The following is a 21,582-nucleotide window of genomic DNA, read 5'->3' as shown; positions in this document are numbered from 1 at the left end:
TAATGCTCAATCTAAAGGCTCAAGGGAAAGATCTTCACGATTTCAGTGGATTTGGATCTACACTTTATGAGGGCAGAAATTATAACCATGTTGATTTATTCAGATAAATATTTACTTAACATAAACACAGTCTGAAAGCGTCTTCAGGTTTTTTTTGCCTTTGGATTCACATACACAGCATGGCTGAGGGCTGATGCGAGAAAACTCCAGGCAAGGAGCTGGCTCAGGCAGTTTGGCTCGTATTGGATATTTGTGGAGATCACCAGACGGATGGCTTGGGGGACTGACATTGGCCATCCACAGAGCCCTTTGCATCGCCGTGCTGCTCTGCCAGCATGTTTCAGCTCTACCCAGGAGGGATCCTGCTTTCAGATCCTCCCTGCTGGGATTGCCAGCAAAGCTGCCAAGTAAGTCTAAGACAAAGCCCACTGACTTGCCCTGTGTACTGAAGGTCTGTATCTGCTGTCAGATGCTCGCTCAGTCATTTCAGACCCAGGCTGGACTCTTTTTCTTTGGTTGTTAACTAAGGCAGAGAAGGCATTGCCTTTGTGCCAAACCCAGCAGATTAGTTTGTGCCTGCTGGGTGTGGATTTGGGGTAATAACTGTATCATCTCACACAAACTTTGGGTTTGTGTCCCTGGATACCATTGCTTTTTCCTTTCACAAACTTTTTTCCAAAGTATGCTTAATGGGAATAGTCATGCCATTTTTTAAAATTATTTTTTCAAGCATTTATCAGTCATTCCCTTTGTTTCCAAAACCAGATCAGGTTGGGAAACTGATCTGGAAAGTACACAGGAAATAAAATGTTGGATATTATGATAGCATATGCCAGGAATATAGTAAATACCCAGTGTTCTTGAATTTGCATCAGGGTGGCTGAGTGAATCAAAAGCCGTTCTGCTCGTTGTTACTGACTTGATGTGCTTTTATTGGCTGGCAGCAGGGAAGAGGAGAACAACCATGAAGAACATGGAGTGACACAGTCACAGTGCATACAAAATACACCAGGAGCCCACTCTACATCTGGATAAAAGAATGACACTGCAGGTCAACCTTGATTAGAGCGATGGAGGAGGTCGGAGGGGCACTGGAAGAATGAGGTCAAGGTAGTACATCACTATGGTGAATCTGGGGGATTTATTGCAGTTTAGTGACAAGTTTGAGAGGTGTCATATGCCCTTCTCAGCAAGCCTGTGCTCTGAACCAATTGTAATTTGGTTTAAATCAATTCAGCATAACATGAAATGCCTAGAGTCAAAAGCGAGATGATTGGTTCAATAGCATTCTGCATGTCAGGTAGGATGATCTATTCACCAGTAATGAGGGAAATGGGGGCCTTTGCGTCTTAGCCTGATTCACTGAAGATTAAAACAAGGTTATTAAGTATGTGTTTTATAAGAACATGAAAAGAGTGCTACAGGAAGCTTTATACTGGTCTACTCTGTAGCATTAAAATCCCTCCCAAAACAACACAAAGCCAAAACCTTTCTTAACTGTGTATGTGGGAGAGGTTGGAAATAATAAGATCTGTGTGAAATATGTACAAAATATAATTCTAATTGTTGTAAGAAATTTTTATCTTGTGACTCCAGAACACTTTAAAAGTGGTGAATGCAGTTGTTATCTTCTCCTTACAGAATAGCAACTGTGGGTTGTACCTCCAGTGGGTAGCAGCGCATGGAGATGATCTCTGACTCCCACTTTGGTGCCTCTTCCACCAGGCAGAGGCACCTTACATTAAAAGAGGGATGAGATTCCTGGGGTAATTTAGTTCTTTTATGAACAAGCTTACAATTTCAGTATGTTAGTGAATGACAGCACGCACTTAATCATCTATATTATTTTCTCTAAGGAGCTAATAACACACTCGTCAAAATTTTGAGTCTACAATGCTTGAATGTTGCCTGCACAGTATGCATTTTGTGGGAGGCAAAAAAACCCCAACCTGCAAGTTAAAACAGTCCTTGTTGCTGATGCTAATACACGTTCGAAATGGTGTACATTTACCACTCATGGTGAATCTTAGGTGAATCAGGAAGGATAAGAGCTGAGAAAAGGACTGCTTTTGCTGCAGCCAAGAGCCTCTCCTTAAAGAGGGGAAAAGCATGGCTCCCTATAAATAAAATAATAATTAAAAAAAAGATTTTGGTGAAAAAGCTGAATCCTGCCAAGATCTTTTTACTGTTTGGAATTACAGTGTCTCAAGTTGGAATGAAACTTACTCTACCAGAAAAATTCATACTCTCAGGTAGACTGTTGTCTCTAAACTGCAATATGAAAGTAACTATCAAAACCCAAAGGATGAGTCTGAAGACCCAGCCCAAAGGTTTTTTGCATCACCTGTCTGTGTACAAACCTTCTTCCACACTTTATATAAATGATTAGAAACCTCGCCAGCAGCCTTGGTATAGAGAAAAATAAACAGAATGCTTCATTAAAAATGAAAAGAGAACCAGTCTGGAGAGCTGTGTGGGACCCATTACATTTAAAGTCTCAATTATCCCTTCAGCAATTATCATTCAGACTCAAGCCAGTGTACGCAGAGCAAGGGACAACGCTGTCTCCAGCTGACATGAGCTGGTGGTGTTACCTGTGTTAGGGAGTTTTGGACACCCATAGCAACCACCTCCCAGGTGGCAGTGGAGGAAGCCCTGCGGTGCCCGTCAGGAGCCCATGTTTGCTGGCTGAGGGCTGGGGCAAGGGAAGAAGAACTAATCTAGTCTCAAAATCATGAAGAATTTTTAACATCTCAACTCTTGTTGAGGTTATTACTCAAGCAACTTCTTTCCTCTCCCTCATGTCACATTTATTAAAAGCAGTACATGTAAGATAAGTCTAGGTTTTATCTATCTATCTATATATGAATTTACCACACCAAGTTCCAGCTGCAATAACTGAAGATAATGTGCACTTAAAATAATTATTTCCATCCAGATAATTATTGTCAGTCCCAAATTCCTATTCCATACCTCAAAATGCAAGGTATGTGTTATAAAATAATAAAACAATCTTAGCAGCTCTGTTTTAACTTTGACTCAAATAATCTCGAGAATAGTGTTTTTTACCCCAAGCACAGGAGATTCAAGCTGAGGAGAATGGACTTTCCTACGCCCCTGTCAAATTGGCTTTTCGTCATTGTTTTACGAAAGATCTGGTTACCTTTTCTGTTCCTTCCTCCTTGAGGCTAATAATGTCCAAATCAAAATCCTTCCGTAAGCCGTCTGTTTTGTTGAAGGTTATGCGCCCTGTCAGGCCATCCCACCGTGCCTGTGTGAACAGAAAAACACTCTTCCCTGTAATGATTAGTAGGAACTACTCTGAAGCCATAACAAATATTGTATTTTAAATTAACCGTGGCATTGAATAACTTCCAAGTAGTTTTTTAAACATATGCGGCTTTGTTACTTTGATTAAAAAACACTTTCTTCAACTTTTTTTGTTATTTAGTTTCTCTTCAATATGTTTGGTATTTTACAATCAGGCACAAGTTTCTGACAGTTTATATATATTGATTTACATATGTCTAATACTGTATAAAAAAAAAAGATATACTGAAGAGAGAATAAAATATGTATTACACATCCCCAAAGACAGGGCAGCTTTGCACTGCATAAGAATTCACTAAGAAATTAAAAAAGGAGTCTGCTTCGTCCAAGCTTTGGGTCTGAAAATTGGAATACAACAGCCTAAATCTACCAGCCTTGCTGGAGTGATCCTCTTTACCCGAGCCCAGGACCTTTTAAGTTCTCCAGGACAAATGGGTAAAAAATGGCAGTCAGTGCTGAATGGGAATCCCCGGAAGGTCCTTAATGAGGGAAGGTAGCTAACTATCCCAAATCACCAAAGCTTTCTCAACACTTTAGTTGTGCATTTCCTAGACACTGCCTCTGCTACTCAAGGCTCAGAAATGCAGATTTTTCCAGGAAGAGATAAACAAAAGAAGGGCTTTTGTCATTCTTGCTTGATTTCTTGGACAGGTTGTGGTTAAATATCCCCCACCAGCACTGGACTCCTAATGTCCTGGACTTTGTTGAATTGTTTCATTAATCGCTATTCAGTTTGCATCGCCAAGGAAGAAAACACAAGTTCCCAAGTAAGCAAACAAGATGTATCATTCCTAATAAGAGCACTGCCACTGCCTGTGCTCACAGGTGTTGATGGCACGATGATGATGGCTCTAAAAGCAGGCTTTCAGGAAAAATTCACCCAGTCACAGAGACCTAATAAAAACTTTGTAGTATAAGGTACATGCAAGTCTTACATATGCGTTTGAAGTACAGCACACAAGTTGCATAGGATTGGTTTTGGTCCAAGAATTTTACTGTTCTAATTAAGTGAAATCACATTTCTGTTGTTTTAAACGTTAGCATCAGGAGTAAGTTAAAGCAGTAGACTTTGTACATCAGTCTGTATAGCCATGATGATTCCCTGTGCTGGGGAATGCTTCTTCGGTACAGCAGGATCAATGTCCAGAACTAACCTTCTCCACAATTTAAGTTTTCTGTATCTTGTAAGCTTCCCAGCAAGCTCACTTTCTTTTAAATGAGATTTATCTGTCTCACATATAGGCCCCATTTTGTCCCCAAAGCTGAAGCTTATCTATAAAAGAAAGTATTTGATGGATTTCAAACTGCAGATGGTTTTTATAATCTATTTTTGGGAGCTCCCACATTAGATTAAATTCTTCAAAGACACAAGAAAGGCTGATGATAAATGATGGCATAGTTTCTTCATGTGTGTATAATTCTTAAATTACAAGCTTTTCTACTGCACATTGTTATTTGCTTCATTTAATTTGTTGTAGACGGATGACATAAGGAAAGCTGCATTAAAAATCAGCAGACTTACAGAATGGTGTCTCCCCTTTCTGTTAAATCTAAATTCTAGCTCTGAATCTGCAGGACTTAATCTCAGATGCTGGGGTGTTATCACCATGTGTCTCAGACAAATCTGGTGCATCTAGAATTTTGTGAAAATATAGACGGATTTTTAAGCATGCTTAAGTAAAATAAGAATGGACAGGCACAAATGCAACAAACTTGATATGAGACTTTCCATCTTAATGACACAGGAACATACAAAAATCTCAGCTGTAAACAGTGAAATGCTTGTGGTTTTGTATGCTGATATAATTAAGATAGCAGGAGGAGACACATACGAATGCATTTCATTACATAATATCTCTTTTCCAGTCTGTCTTTTTATTACTCTGACATGACCTCCATCTCTTATTCATAAAGATGGAACATTTTAAAAAATATGATCTTTAGAGATCAATTCCTCCTCAGAGGGCAATTTGCTTCTGTGAAATTCTCACATTTATTGATTATATATCAGATGCTCAGCTTCTCTGCTAATGTGATATGATCTTGAATAAAGGAACTAATATGTTATTTTTGGAAATGGTATCAGGAGTCTACATCTCCATTCCTGTAAAAAAGATTTACATGGTGGAATGCTAGCTCAATAGGCATTGGTCCTTCTACCCCTACACTAAAAAAAAAAGGTAGGAAAAGACGTTACAAGATGCATAGGTGTATGCCTAAATTTCAAGGTAGCAGAGAAGTGCATATAGCCTTTGTCTAACTTAAGTCCCACTTAGACCATCTAATAATGACCCCAAAGTGACTTAAATTATAAACAGGAGTCAGGGAGTATTTCTCAGAATAGTTAAACTTAAATGTTGAAGGGATTTTTCAGACCCTAATTGTGAGGCACACACTTCAAATACCATTTGAATTCTAAGTTTAATTTCTGATTTTTATTTGATTTGTTTTATTTGTTCTAAATAAAAATAAAACATTTGGGTTTGAGTCCAATGAGTATAATTTTATTTCTGACTTCAAGACAGTTGTGGCTCCTGTGTGTGCAGCATGTCTAGACAGACAGGTGATGTTTCTTTCCTGATCAGAAACAAAAATTTTCCTTAAGAAACAAAGCGAGGGATGAGCTAGGAACCTATGGTCCACCCCAGGCCTTCTGAAATCTGTGGTAAAACTTCCAAGCTTTTAATATGATTTGAGTCCTAAAGCACAATGGCCTGCTGCATGCAGAGACAGTGAAAAGTACCATTGCTCCGAAATCATAGCTGTGTACCACCACTTCTAGATGCCTGTCAGGTAAATCAAGGATGCGAGTGCCTACTGGGCGCCGTGTACAGGCAAACAGAATAGGCAGCAGTTGCACAGTTCTTAAATGCAATTAATGAACAGAAATGAAGCAGAAATTTGTGAATAGTCAGAAACCACGTGACTCTAACACAGCAATGAGATTTCATGCTTTTATATGCAACATTTATAGCAATTTTAATGTTTCTAGTGACACTTGTGTTAAATGTTACAGGATATAATAAAAGTTGAATCAGAACCTAATCATGTAATTCATCAAAAGAAATTGCTTTTTTGCACTCTGTCCTTGCTTTAATATTAGAGAAACTAAGGGCACAATTTGAAGCTCTTAGGGAAAGAATGTATTTTCGATTTTGTTTGTATAATTTTGAGTAGAGCTTGAAGCTTAATTAAAAAATGTGATTTTCAGTGGCTTCTGTTTGTAAGGTCCTTTGCTTGTCTTAGATCTCATTTATCCAAGGTTGCAGGCGGCCTCTGACAACAGAACCATGAGGAAATGCTGTTCTTTCGTGAGTTTGGTTTGCAGCAGTAGGGCAACACAGTGTTCGTCTGAGGTTCAAAATAAAGTCTCACATTCTTCAATACCGTGTTTTATCAGATAATTATTGCTCCTACTTCTAAGTAAGTTGTAAACATTTGATAACTTTCTCCTGTTTATTAAACAAAATGGGGAATTAACCCAATATGTTGGTTTCAACTGGTAGTTGAGAAGCAAACCATACAGGACCAGCAGCTACTCAGACCCTTTCTTACTAAGCGTTGAAAAGGTAGTAGATAGAACAGATTACAGATAAGTCTTCAGTCATCTCTGAAGGCTGTCAGGTACCTGACATGACAAAAATATCCAAAGCAACCTAATTAAAACTGTGAAGCTCTCTATTTTTACTACTTTAAAAAATTAAGATTGTGGGTAAACTACAAACTGAAATCTGGCATTAAATATTCAAATTACAATATTGGTTTACATATAAATATATTGATGGAAAATTATAACAACTAGAAAATGAAGCTGACAGCTTCTAAGAGCTAACACTCCAGAAGTTTGCTATCAGCTCACACGACCATCATAGGGTCTTTATACCAATTTCCACTTCATCATCTTGAATCAATTACTATAGCAGCCTTAGTTTCAGCCAAGACCAATCAACAGTTTAATCACAGAATCGATTAGTTCAGCTGCTACCAGACTTATTAAGGTAAAACAACAGGTATGTTTCATATTCTGTTTCTTTTGTCTCTACCAGACCTCACTTGTATTTCCAGATTTGTATTAGCAAGATATAACTAGATCAAGAAATCATAATGCACAGTATATATACTGCATTGACTGAGTAAATATTCAGCTTTATGATATAGACTCAATGGGATATAGCCAATTTTGTAGATACTGTATTGTGCTATGGCATACAAAAGTGTCAATCTTTATGAGACAAATTGATTATGGTTTTATTATGTATTTGTTTTTTCTTACTCAATATAAGTTTATCCAAATATTTTAGTTAACTGTTTATCTGCCTATGGTGTATTTTCTCTTTTTGAGTCCAGTGTCGCAGTGACAGATACTGGATAGCCATGTTTCAGATTACAAAACTTTAAATTTTTCAAGGTCCTTTTTAAAGTGTTCAAAGTGCCCTGGCAATTCAAAAATGCAAAGGCATAATCTGATTTTAACTTTTTAAACTATTATGTTTAATAATGTTTCATAATGTGCAGACATTTCTGCTCTTCTACTGATATTCCACTTATTCCAATAACCTGTGAAATAAAACAGTTTTTCTGAACCTGTTCTTTAGACCTCCACTTGTAATTAATCAAGCAATCTCTTTAGAGTTTCAAAGTCAAGTTTTAACCTTGTATTGTTCCCAATGTTCAAAAAATGACCGACCCATTTTGAACGTGTCAGAGCTAATGTTAGAAGAAAACATCTGAGACACAAATATGCACCCCCAAATGCAAAAAAATTGTGACTATATCACTTACAAAATATGTGTACATATTGAATCTGCTTTAAACAGTATAAGGAGAAACTGTCATAACTCTTAACAAATTTTTAAAATATATAGACAAAAGGAGTTGATAAAACTTCTGAGTGAAAAGCCAAGAAGAAAAGCTATTTTAGCACAGTATTGTGGCAGAAAATGAACTGTTCTATTGTTCAGCTCCAAAACCCTGCACAATACCAAGTTCAAGCCTGACTTTGTGCAAGATATTCAGACACTTTGCATCTGCCACTGAAGCCTGAATTATTGTTTAATATTAAAGTATCATAAACTGATGATAAACAACATCTTGTGTGAAGACTATTATTGGATGTAAGTAAGTGCAATGCTAAATGACAGTCATCTTCATTCAAAAGCCTTACAAATGCATGTTGGGACACAAAAAAACCCCTACTGCAATTGACTTGAGAAATTCCCAAAGTAGATGATGGGCCATATTTAGTTATTTATTTTGTAAAACAGTCTCTGCATTTTTTATTTCTCTCTGTTTTTTTTTCTTTCTCTTGCTCTTTATGTGTAACTTGAACATTTTGAAACCTTATCCTAAAGGCATGCAATCAGCAGAGTTTTTCTTCAGATTTAATGGGAGCTTGGAACAGAAATTGGTTAGCTGGACTCTTCAGTATGGGAGAAGTACATTCAGAAGCTAGAGTGAAGTCTAATCGAAGATAAGAACATTTTCCTGTCTACTCAGTTTTGTCATTATCTTGGGATTATCTTGACCTTTGGTAGGTTGCTTTCCCAGGCATGTTAAAGGTAACCTATAAAGGCAAGTAATTGGGCTGATTTTTTTCTTTCTTTTCTTTTTATGATGGATATATAGGCCAAGTATATTTGTATTTTTAATTCTTGGTGTTATAATCTGTTTATTTATTGTCAGAATTTACTAGGCAAAACTGAACATCAGTTATTGATTTAATGTGTAATTCTAATTAACCACAGTTGTGAAGTAAAAGGTATTAACTTACTTACACCACCATCATGCCATTGTTTTTCTTTCTTTTTTTAATGATGAATGAAACAATAGAAAAAAATTATTGGCAATCATCTGACCTGGAATTCAGGAAGCATTAGTATTCAACTTCCCAAATTATGTTTGCTCATTTACCATTGCACAGTGGCAGAAACATGCTAACATCATAGTCTTTTTGGATCTATAGATCTTCTAAAATGAATGCATTATGTGTTTGGACTGAGATTAGGACATTCCTTCCGCTTCTATGCTGGTCTACCAAAATGAGCAACTTGAAAGGAAACCAGTCTTGTCCTGAAGAGAGACTTTACATTATAATTTCCTTTAGCCACCATCTCACTAGAACATTTTACTTCAGCTAAATGTTAGCAACCTAGAGTGAATGACAGCAAAGCAACCTCCACAAGTGCTAGTGTCTCCATGCCACTTCAGGTACGGCATCCTTCAGCTTTTAAGAAAAGGTGGCAGATGAGTACATATGGGGATCTCAAATGGCATATCAGGTGTACAAGAGTGACAGACCTGTTCTGTTTAGTCAGCATTACCTGCTTATAAAGAAGGTGAACAACTACTTTAGTTTTGAACTGATAATCCAAAATTTCTGATGAGGGCCGTGGTGCTCACTGACATCCAAATGCAGAGGCGGGTGATGTATCTCCTGCATGGGGTCTTAGACTTATTAACAGAGCAGAACTCTGATGGTTACAGCATTATGGACAATGATTAAAGCACATATACAGAGGACATCAATTATGTTGCTTGATGGCAAGGGACAAGGCAGCGAGTGAGCTCTTTTTCTCATGTTTTGTTTTGGTTTGGTTTTTTCCCCACTCCAGACTTTTGCTTCTTGACTACAAAATCAGATATCTGAAAAATTTATAAAACATAGGCATACCTAAACCTACTGTGGCCACATGCCTAGAATACCATAGATCACTTTTCTACAACAAAATCTTGCAACACCGTAAATAACATTACCACTGTATACTAACCAAAATGGTAATGACTAAGGAAAAGATTACTTTAATTTTCCTTTGGTTTTCTTTCCTTTTGGAAGAGAAAGCTCCTGCTTTATTAGAGTTGCAGAGATAGTTGATAGATTTAAGTGATAGAGATACTGCTTCTAGTTACAGTGGAAATCATAATGTGCTCTGAGCTACACATCAACTTATCAGCTCTTACAATTAATCCTCTTATTAAAAGAGATCCTCAAGGATTATGGAATATAGTGAGTTAGGGTATGACTTTTCCATTATCCTGGTCCAAATCTAGCATAACAGATGTAATAAAAAGAATTTCAGCATTCACCATTACAGGGTTTTATCTACCCCACTGAAAATCATGATGCTTCATAGTCTCTGTACTCAGAAGAGGTCCAGGACTGTTCCAGTCCTAGGCTTTTACTAAGCAGCACCGGAATGGAAAAGAGAAGGTGTGAGGGAGGCTTGTTCTTAGGAAGGTGTCTAGGCAGCTGTTATAAGACTGAGAACACCCCTGCCTTGAAACAAGAGAGAAATGGTGGGTAAATAGAGAAGGGGGATTTCTGAGGAAAGTCACAGGCTGTTCTGTGAGCCACTCAAGAACACTCATTTCCAGAGCAGTGGCTGAGCTTAATGACATTCAGGGGTAGCGATATGAAAGGTTTTTGGTGTGACAAATTTGACAAATGAACCCTGAATACTTGAGGATGACGGCTTAGGTGAATTCATTTCAGAGCATATGTTTGAAAAGCTTTTGAGTTTCTGTAAAGCTTACACCTACCAGATTGCTTTATATCAATACCAGAGATGAAGGAGTGGGCGTGGAGAATCAGAAGGGAAGGTCAAACTTTGCCAGTTATTCTTCCTAGTAAGAGCAGAATCTATCTTACCATGCATGAACATGACTGTCACTGAAGTGTCTGGGTGGGATTACTGTTGACTATGAACTTGGAAACCATAAATTTACACTACTGCGTTAATGGGGATTGGGATCCCATTGTAAGAGATACCGCTTGCATAGGTGAGACAGTATGTAGAGAAATCCTGTTCCACACAGCTAACAGACTAAATACACTAACTACACAAAAGCTGTCATCCGTCTTTTACAGAGGGGAATCACAGCATTTCCAGCTACAGGACTTCTTCACCTAGATTTCAGGTCCTACTGCTTTTGTTTTAGAGTGATGTGGTACCTACAAGCATGGATGGTGAACAGCCTGATCATATCAGCATGTTGGAAGTGCCTACCAAGCAATGACCAGTTTTGCCTTGTCAGGTAACCATGGCACAGGTTTTGGAGCTGTCCTGAAGTGATTTGCTCATGGCTGCATAGAGTCCGTGGCAGAGCCAAAGCCAAAGCTCTGGCATTCCCACCCATCATCCTGAGTGGGAAATGTTCTCCCCAAATGAGCTGTTGTCCTATTACAGTGACATTGACCCCTTGAACAACATGGATTACAAGAGGCCTGTCAGGGCTTCATGTGGTGCTTCACTGTATCATTTCCACCTAAGATAATGGGACCCAAGTGCTGGCAAATCTGTGAATGAGTGAGTAGGAGGCTGTGTGGTTGAGGAACAGATTGTTTCAATGGGAGTACACTGCTCCAAAACATAAATTATCTGCATTTAACAGTTATCTTGTAAGCTCTTTGCAGCAAAGACTGTGCACAGTGAGTGGCTCAATGGTGATGTGACTAGGGCTCCTGGGAGCTTTTCCAATACAAATAAGTATCATCCCACGTAGGCCATGCACTAACACTTAAATCAAAATATCAGTGTGCAGTAAATGATGAGCACTTTTAGTAGCCCAGGACATATAAAATATGTTCTGAAAAAAGGTTTTGTGTAGCAAATATCAAAATATCCTCCATATATTCAGATAAAATCACTTTATAGTAATTCTTGCTCATTTTTTTATAAACAAATCTACTTTCCAGGTAATATTTAAGAAAGTGAAAATGGAATGGAAGAAAATATATATAATATTTTTGTCAGATTTCTTGTTTTGATTTTAGTTATCATAGTATTAGAACCTTGCAGGTAATTTTTTATCAATTCAGTATGTATTTATTCTTAGTATGCAAGTTCTAGGACCATTATTTTGCAATCTCTGCATAGATCATTCCATAAATTAAGTGATTTTCCACTTGAAATTTGATTTCAGAATAGGAATCCCTATTGGCATTAACCTTAGCCATACATTATCTTCTTGGAAAGCTGACCTTTATTTCTTAATAAATCATAATGGGATGCAAGTCTAGCAGTTGTTTTGTTTGCTCTTTTAATTAAGAGTTTTCAGTTCAAAGTAACAGACAGTTATAGACTTATACCAGAAATGTATCCATTATTTCATGAATAAGAAGTAAGTTTTTAAAAAGTAAAACAAAGAAAAATGTTTGTTTTTAAAAAGTAAAACAAAGAAAAATGTTTGTTTTAATGAGGGTGGATCAAATCCTAATATCAAATTATCTGGTGAGAGAAGTCCTACTAAAGTAAATAACTGCTTTTCTTTGAATTAACTAAATTTTGCAGCATCAGAGCCCAGGGAATAACTGCAGACAGTATCCATAGATGCTGTAATTGACTCAACACTAAAACACAATGACAAAGATGCAGCAGAAGAGATGCTATTTTATGTTTTGGAGCTGAAATATTGTCATCTTTCCTCAGTCATGTGCATAGAGATTTCTGTGCAGCAGATACATTGGGTGACTGACACACAGATCCTTCCTCAGACAGCAGGGGAGATGGTGAGTTCTTGGGTCTTCTAACATCCAGAATCTTGTACTGCTCACTTCTTTTTTTTGTTTCATTCTGTAAATTTTTAGTCCCATGAAAATACTCTTACATGTTGACTTTGGTAGTAATAAAAGACCATGAAACAAAAGAAATGTTCTGTTCTCTTGCAAGATGTTTTGTGCTCCTTTGTTTGGAGATGCTGCCATTTTTAACCTGAAAGAATTGATGAATATCTCCCCAGATGGATTGCTTTCCCTTCTGTCTTATTTTGAATTTGTACTTTTTCTGTAATGAAAAATCTTCAGTTCTCTCTTCTTCCAATGATGTTCTATGTTTGGTTTAGATTTAGTTAGTTATTATCAAGAATCCCCTGAAAATTACATCCTGTGATTTCATACCACTTAATCAAGACTTTGTGCATTCCTGTCCCTTTCTCAAAATGTTAGTCAGCTCATCAAATTTGGACAAAATCAATCTGGATGTGGTCGTGCCATTGTCAACTCAATAATTCTGTCTTCTGTTCCTTGCACTGGAGCTTCCCAGGAAATCTAGCAGTCCTGAGGAAGGTTGCTTGCCTCCTCTGTGCCAAGAGAAAAACTAACTGGTGGGATCTTACCTGCACTGGTGGATCAGAATGAGAGAGTAGGAACTTGTCATCCATCTGAAGTGCTGGGTTTATGTCAAACAGTTCAGACATTTAAAGGATATAAACTTTTAAATATTTATTTGCTGAAAAAAACCAATATCCGAGAGCTGCAAAACAGCACCAAAAATGTGAGAAAACAGAGAAACCTACTACTTTCTTATTGTAGATCAGCCAGGTCTGGAACAAGCTTGTATGTAGCAGATACCTCAGGACAGGCAGGAGTTTCTAGATCATTTGTACACTCAGCACAGGTGAGGCAGACATGCAGCTGGTTTTGGGGGCAGGTATGGGTTAGCAAGTGACTAACACACTAAATCATCTTCACTCAGAAGAATTATTATAAATAAGTTGAGCCAGAGGCTTGAAAGATATGCAGTCATAGTAGTCCCTGTCTGACCAAGTCCACCCGTCTTGTTGCTTTCTGTGGTCATTAGTTTACAGGAAGAACTGGTTCAACTCAGAGGATTGTCAAGACTTTTTTCCTGTGGTGCAGGTCTTCCCAGCTCTTTTTGTGGTGACTGGAAATTATAATGCCTCCCTGTTTCTCTGTCTTCCAATTATGCTGATGGAGAGGCCTCTTTCTGTACAGAGCAAGACTATTATTTGCTTAAATGCCTTGAGTTTGGAAGAAAAGATTCCAGGAGTTACATTCTTCTGTATATTGGATAAGGGTGGGGTTTTTTTCTTTTCTTTTTGTAAAGAAGAAAGATGAAATAAAAACATTTATAGCCAATGTAATCAAAACACAGAGTACCACACTATGAATTATCATCATGGTTTCAAAAAGCAGGCAAAATAACAACCTAAGATAATAAAGATGGCCTTGCTGCATAATTTCATTTCTTGATGCTGAGTCAGTTGTTGTCCTCTTGTACAGGGAAGGACTGGATATGTCTTTTTTTTTTATTAATTTTACTCTTGAAGCAGTGTCATCCACAGACCAGAGTCACACAGTGCTAGGTGTTTTAAAAACTGTAGAATGTGTTCAACATTTACAGTACTCTTCCTGTATACAAATAAGCTAAATTCAGGTCTCATTTTAATCTTTAACAATGAAAAATGATGTGAGAATTCAAGCAGGCTTCTTAAGGGACTTGATTTACTAATCCTTGTCTTTGTTACAGGCTGGAGACATTCTATGAGGCATACCACTTATTACTTGTAGAAACGAGAATCAGCTAGTGGAGGGATGGAAAACCCTTTATAAATTCTAAGGAAAGAGTTTCTTGAGCTTGAAGGCATTTGAACGAAGTTGGCTTTCCAGTCTAATTGGGAAATCTTCACTCAGAAGAATTGTTACAAATAAGTTGAGACAGAGGCTTGAAAGTTTTATGGACATGGTAGTGCCTAAATGACCAAGTCCACTTATCATATAGAATCATAGAATCATAGAATCATTTCGGTTGGAAAAGACCTTCAAGATCTTGTTGCTTTCTGTGGTCATTACCTTAGCCTACACAAAGAATTGGTTTAGCTCAGGGGATTCTTGAGAGCTTTTAATGCCACGCCACAAAAGGAAGGCTGAAATAAATTGAAATGTAGATGTAAATGCTTCAGATTTCTTTTAATCTTTGAGATTTGTGTGTGTGATTTTGTTTGAGGGGATTTAATAAAGTCACTTGAGATAAAGTCTGCATCTCTATCTTCTGAAATACTTCACTATGTAGTCGTTCTTTAATTGTTACTGGATTTGAGTGAGGGGAGCTCACATTGGTTTAGATGATAATTGAATAACAGTGTCCTGGGATGGAAAGGTGATGATGATTGATCAGGATGTAACTAAAGTTATGGGAACTGAGCATGACGTCAATGGTATAGAATAAGGGGTGGATACTGTCCTGGTTTCAGCTGGGATAGAGTTAACTGTCTTCCTAGTAGCTGGTACAGTGCTATGTTTTGAGTTCAGTATGAGAAGAATGTTGATAACACTGATGTTTTCAGTTGTTGCTCAGTAGTGTTTAGACTAATGTCAAGGATTTTTCAGCTTCTCATGCCCAGCCAGCGAGAAAGCTGGAGGGGCACAAGAAGTTGGCACAGGACACAGCCAGGGCACCTGACCCAAAGTGGCCAACGGGGTATTCCATACCATGTGACGTCCCATCTAGTATAGGAACGGGGAAGGGGTGGCAGGGGAATCGCCGCTCGGGGGACTGGCCGGGTGTCGATCGGCGCGTGGTGAGCAATTGCACTGCGCATCATTTGTACATTCCAATCCTTTCATTATTACTGTTGTCATTTTATTAGTGTTGTCATTATCATTATTAGTTTCTTCTTTTCTGTTCTATTAAACCGTTCTTATCTCAACCCACGGGTTTTGCTTCTTTTCCTGATTTTCTCCCCTATCCCACTGGGTGGGGGGGAGTGAGTGAGCGGCTGCGTGGTGTTTAGTTGCTGGCTGGGGTTAAACCACGACAAACAGACAATCATTATTTTGGGGCTTATCTTATGCTTTAAAGGGCATATGACCAGGGAATTTGATCATTCAATTATAAACACCTGCTTCATGTTTACACACATTTTCCTTTTAGGAAAGGTGGAATCTTTCTTTCTCTCTCTATTCCCTCTCTGAAGAGAGATGATGACCTCCTTTTCCTTTCTGGGCACAGGTAAGATGTACTCTCTGCAAATGCTTCTATACAGGCTAAAAGATTAAAATATCATTTAGATATGAATGACATTAGGTCACTGAGAGACAAAAGCTTCTGACAAGGATTTACGTTTCATTAAAAAGATCTTAATGAGCTATTGTAGAAGACTCTTGATCCCAGACGGTGTATTTTATGTAATATCCTCCTTCGCAGGAACTAGCTGATGACACCTCTGACCTCAAAGCCATTCTCAGGGCTGGGAGGCTTTGGTCAGGTTTGCTTTTCTCTGCAAATTTCCAAATGCTTCCTACAATCAGCATTAGCTTTTGAGATCTTTAGAGCATAGCAGATTACTCTTTTTATTGCTGTGATTGATTATTCCATAGCCTCAGACATTTTTGTTAGTGCTTTTCTCCTATAGTCTTGCTGGTAGCACTTCAAGTCGTGTTCATTAAGAAAAATAGGCAGTAGATCTGCTGCTGCTGTTACCTGATACACTTGCCTGACATCCTAAGGTCGAGAGAGGAGTATTCTCACATTAAACTAGCCATCCTTTGTTTTCGTGTACTCTGAAAATTCAGAAACTGACTCCAATGCGCGTGCATTCAGATCAGCATGAATCAAAAGGCAGTATTTTGCCCTAGGATGTCCACTTTCCTGTTGCTTTCAGGAAGAAGCTAACTTGTGTGTATACCTGAGGACCAGATGTGGCCTGAACCTTGACTTCCCAACAGGACAGTGACAGGCTGAAAAAAATTATTTTGCCATCTGCTGAGTGAAGAGAGAAGCACCCTATGAGCTGCTATACAAGTCAGAGGCTTTCCACCTCAACCTCTGCTCACCTCCAGGCAGGTTCTGAGGTCCTTTCTATTACCATCAGCCTGGTGTTTTACAGCATTGGCCCACAAAGCAAATGAGATGACTGCAGTTCTTATCACCAGTTCTATCTAAAGCACAGTGCAAAAGCCCACCATGGAGCCACTGAAGTACTTTCTAAGCTCTAGCACCTGCACGACTCATCGACTCATTGCAGGCAACCTCTTTGTCTGAAAGTTGTTTATTTAGACTGCAGTACAGAATATTTGTCTTCAGACCAGTCTGTAAAATGCCTTCACAGACTGTGAGTACGATATCACAAAATAGTAAATTGTATTTATGTGGGCCCAAACTATCATTCTGCTTGACTTTTTTTCTCCATACCTATTCACTTGATTCCTGATTTATAAAGTTCATCTATCCTTGTTGAGCAAACCAGTTCCTAACATGAACTAGGGAGGTCCAAATGTATTTGCTATTTAGTTTCCAACACCTGTTATAGCCTTTACAGGAAATGTAATGCTGTCTTATTAAACCTTATCCTCTACTTTTAAAAACCATCTTTTTTTTGGTTACAACAGAAACAGGAAGATAAGACTCTGAGAGTATTTAAATCGGTGTTTTACTGACCATGAAAGACACTATCTGCAAAACAATCAGATTAGCTCACATATGTGACTCCACACAAGAGAAGCTAGCTGTACATGATAAATGTGAACCGTCTAACTGTTTAAGCTTTGAAGTGCATCTGCTGAGGTACATCTGGCAGTCTTGGTCAAAGTACTTCTTCTGGCTTAGGATTCAGGATCCTTATGCTATATACTTAGCATCACCCAAAATAAGTAGGTCACCACTGTATAATTATGCGGGTGCGTTCACTGATACAAAGTCTTTTGCTAACTTTCAATTTCATTATAATTATTTTAAAATGCACCTGAAATCACATGAGTAGCAATGCTACCTTATTTAGTTTGAGGTTGAGAAGTAGAAGAGCAAAGGTTCCCACTTAGATCAAATTAGAAGGGAGGGAGGGAGAAGTTAATCTTTATTACAGACACTTCTGAGACAATTTTCTCCTGGCTTCTACTGTTCCTGCTACAGTCTTCCCACCTCCTCCCCAGTGGGGGAGCTGGATGCAGCATGGTTGATGTCAGGGTGAGAGAAATAACCTTTACCAGTACTGCTTCTGTGACTCCTCTGGATGTTCCCATGATTGTGTTGCAGTGAGGAAAGTATCTCAAAGCTTCCTTAATTCTTTAGTTAGGTCCCTGAGTACTGGGGTAACTCTTGGCTTTTTTTTATACTTTCAAAGAGAGAAGCTTACAAGGAAACCTTAAAATTCATAAAATAACCTGTGTGGAGGGTACTGTTTCAGTAACTTTCAATGCTTTCTGTGTAGGTGAATCACCATGTCGTATATTGCCTATGGCAATTCTAAAAAATTTACTTAGAAAGGTTTGGAGAAGGTGATGACAGCTCTTCTACATGTTCTGTAACCACCACATGTCTTGTCTTTCAGTTTGCTCCTACTATATTTCTGGATTCAGGTGTATGCCCCAATGTGCTGCCACCACTTACTGAGGCACAACCTCAGCCTACAGGTCCTGTTCCACCTACACAAATGTTAATGAATGTGGTTTTGATAGGAATCACACTGTCATGGACAAAAACTGGGGGAAAAGATGAAATATACATTGGAAACTCCACATAATTTCCAATTTTCATTTCACACGTTTCCCTAAAGGAAAACTTTCCATTTGAAATCCATAATAAAAACTGAACTTTTGGAAGAGTGAAGGCATTTCAGCTAAAATGTGTATTTTTTAGAACATCTGTGGATCAAACTAGCTCAGTGATGCATTCTTATGAGATAGATAGTGCATGACTTCATGAAGCAATTTACTTCTTTAGAAATACTGGCTGAAATATTTTCTGGATATTGATTACTGATCAAACAATCTGCAAAACAATTGGAATTAAGTGGTGAAACAAGGACAGAGCTACAGACTTGCTTTTCTTTCAATTTCTAGAATGGCTGTTGTTAGTTACCACATATTTTTAGAAATTATATACAACTGTTATATACAATAATATCATAACCATAACATTAACCAAACAAAAAATATGGGCAGTCTTATGGTGTGTTAGTCTGAGATTTTATCACACCTACGGTTTAGCAGTTTCTTTTTTTCAGAGACCAGGTAAAGTCTCTACCAGAACACAGGCCACAGCTTTGTATCTAAATCAACATTTGCCTGCTAGGAAGGTGAGGAGGAATTGGGCGTCCAAGTGCCAGAAACCAGAGCATAGCATATGACAAAGATCAGGGAGCAACAACACAAGCCAGTGCAGTAAAGAAGAAAGAAAGGATTATGCTGACCATAAGCAGATGGTCTATACTCGCCTCTTTTATCAGATTCATAAATCTGGGCCCAAAACGCCACGGCTTATGTCTGTGGCACTGCAGGGAGCTGACAGTCATTTGGGATGCACGCTGGGAGGCCACTGCTACCATGTAAACAGCATCGTACATCAGAGCTGCTTCAGTCTGCATGAAAAAACAGAAAGGCTTTCTTTAATGTATATCTTTGTGCCCAGTCCCTGCTTTTCTCTACTGAGAACCGTTCCCTCAGAGCACTGTTATGGAAAAGGTCCCTACTGGGCTCTCCATGGAAATCTGAGATGCAAAAAAATCAATTAATTTCAGAGTATTTTCAGGTGAGTGTTGGGAAGAAAACTACATTGGGTACATACAGTAAGAGAGGGGTCGGTGTGTCCAGTGCAGGAAGGAGCACACAGGTAGCTCTGTGGCATGGAGAGGAGTTTTAAGAAGCCTCAGGTGTTACAGCAGCTCAGGTCTCATCCTCCAGGCATGTCTTACGGCCAAGCACTTTGCAGTACTCAGTCTTCTATAGTTTCCTCATGGGATTTGCCAAAGACTCTCAGCACCTCAAGGTGTGTCAGTCAAAAGCACCATGCAGGTGCTCCAGCCAGTCTCTGCCCAGCCTGCAGGTTGGTGTGGCATGGTGGCATGGCATGGGGCCATGTGGGAGGGCTGCCCGTGTGGGACTTCTACTGGCTCCCTATTGCCACTCTTCTTGTGGCTCTTGTGGGATTGCTTTCTTCCCCAAGGGGTGGGCAGGCCCTGCTTGCCAGGGAAATTAATCCCACGGAGCACCTGGTAGGTCTCCCACTGGACACTTATCTACTGTCTCTAAGTGTCTACTGCCCTCAAGGGTTTTGGCTTTTGGCACAAATGTGTGAAATGGCCCCAATGAGATTTAGCCAGGGCTGTTCCCCTGCCATACCTCCCATGCCATCTTAGAGAGAGAGGTGAACTGTCATTTTGAGGTGCCTTTTTTGATGGTTAAGTTGGACTTACACATTTAACTTCTAGTTGTCTGAGGCAGGACAGATGAATACAGCCCTTAGACACCTAAATATTACTAAAATTACTGGATGCTGGTTGTGCATCTGTGTTTCTTTTGAGAATGGCTTTATTGGTTTAAAAACATGCCCAGTAAGCCTCAAACTGAGATCGCACACCCTGTCACCCTTTATCATAAGGAAGTTTCAGAAAAATCTCGCCTTCACCTTCACTGTGCTTCAGTGCTCTCACTGTGCGACGTGGGAACAGCCATGTTTCACTTAATGCACAGGGATGTTATAAAAATGAAGTGCTTACCTTTCTTGTAAAGCTACTGAATAATTAAGTAGGGGCCTTAAAAACAAGTACTAACTCTGCAGATGAGAAACTGGACTCATCTATATGAACTGCAAAGGTAATCCATTTTTTATTCCTTTGCCATGCAATTCCTTTGGGAAATTAATAGATTTGATTCTTTGTCTGTTTCATTTACCTAAGTAAATTACAACAGCATCAGTCTTACAGCATTGGAGGTTTTTGCTGGCAATCAAATGTGATCTGAATTTATCAACTAATCTTAATATACTGCAGATGAGGAATCGCTCTTGACACACTAATCAGGATCTGCGCAAAACAATGTTCCCACAATCAGAGCAAATTGAAAACATTATAAATGGTGAGGCAAGCAGGAGGAGACAATAACAGCTGTTCTCAGTGTCAAGTGACTTAAAACAGATACTTGTTCCAAGTGGACTCAGAGACTAACGGCCTGATCCAAAATCCCTCAAAATCAATGGAAAGATTCCCATCAATGTTAATAGACTTCAGATCGGTTTTTACATTAGACTGGGGACACATGCATTCAGGAATGAATTTTACTTGAGCACTGGAGTCCCTGTCTGCCTGTGTCCCAGGCCTAGAGACTCTGGAGATACTTGGTGAAAATGCTTCAGTGCACCTCACTTTGCACTCCTATCTGGGACCACTGATGCTTTTACTTGATAACATGGTGCATCCCGCAGTGTTTGCACGTTGGCAGCAGACTTGGCTGTTTGAATCTCGTGCTTGTGTAACTTGTTACTGACCCATCCTGCTGTGCAGCAACCGGGAGGTTATATTACCTCCCTTAGCCTTTTATTTCTCCCCTCATATTTTTCTGGTTTAGGGCTTGGGGTTGCACAGAGGAACAAAAGGTCATCTCATTTTCTGAAGCAAACTGCCTTATATTGATGTCTGTACTTGTGCATAAGAAGAAAGGGACTAAGAGTTAGTCCTGGAACTTGTTTTTCTGGTTTTTGTATTCTATTTAACTTATTGCAAAGAAACTCAAAGATCTCATTA

At 38.8% G+C, this 21,582-nt stretch overlaps 1 protein-coding gene across 6 annotated transcripts in view; it reads right to left on the bottom strand.

Annotated features, from left to right (window-relative positions):
- GRIK1 (glutamate ionotropic receptor kainate type subunit 1) overlaps positions 1-21,582 on the bottom strand; it is a 174,383-nt gene that overhangs the window by 34,378 nt on the left and 118,423 nt on the right. For 4 of the 6 annotated variants that reach the window (XM_052793922.1, XM_052793927.1, XM_052793928.1 and 1 more), the window contains exons 7-9: positions 19,279-19,422; positions 3,164-3,271; positions 2,361-2,405 (exon numbers count right to left, since the gene is read on the bottom strand). In XM_052793922.1, the coding sequence (XP_052649882.1) occupies positions 2,361-2,405; positions 3,164-3,271; positions 19,279-19,422 (297 nt within the window). The remainder of the gene's footprint in view (positions 1-2,360; positions 2,406-3,163; positions 3,272-19,278; positions 19,423-21,582) is intronic. The other 2 variants (XM_052793924.1, XM_052793925.1) reach the window with 1 other exon arrangement.

The sequence above is a fragment of the Harpia harpyja genome, chromosome 8 (genome assembly GCF_026419915.1).
Source record: "Harpia harpyja isolate bHarHar1 chromosome 8, bHarHar1 primary haplotype, whole genome shotgun sequence".
Taxonomy (NCBI): domain Eukaryota; kingdom Metazoa; phylum Chordata; class Aves; order Accipitriformes; family Accipitridae; genus Harpia; species Harpia harpyja.
The sequence above is the reverse complement of the archived record's forward strand: the minus strand, read 5'-3'. Positions and strand labels throughout refer to the sequence as shown.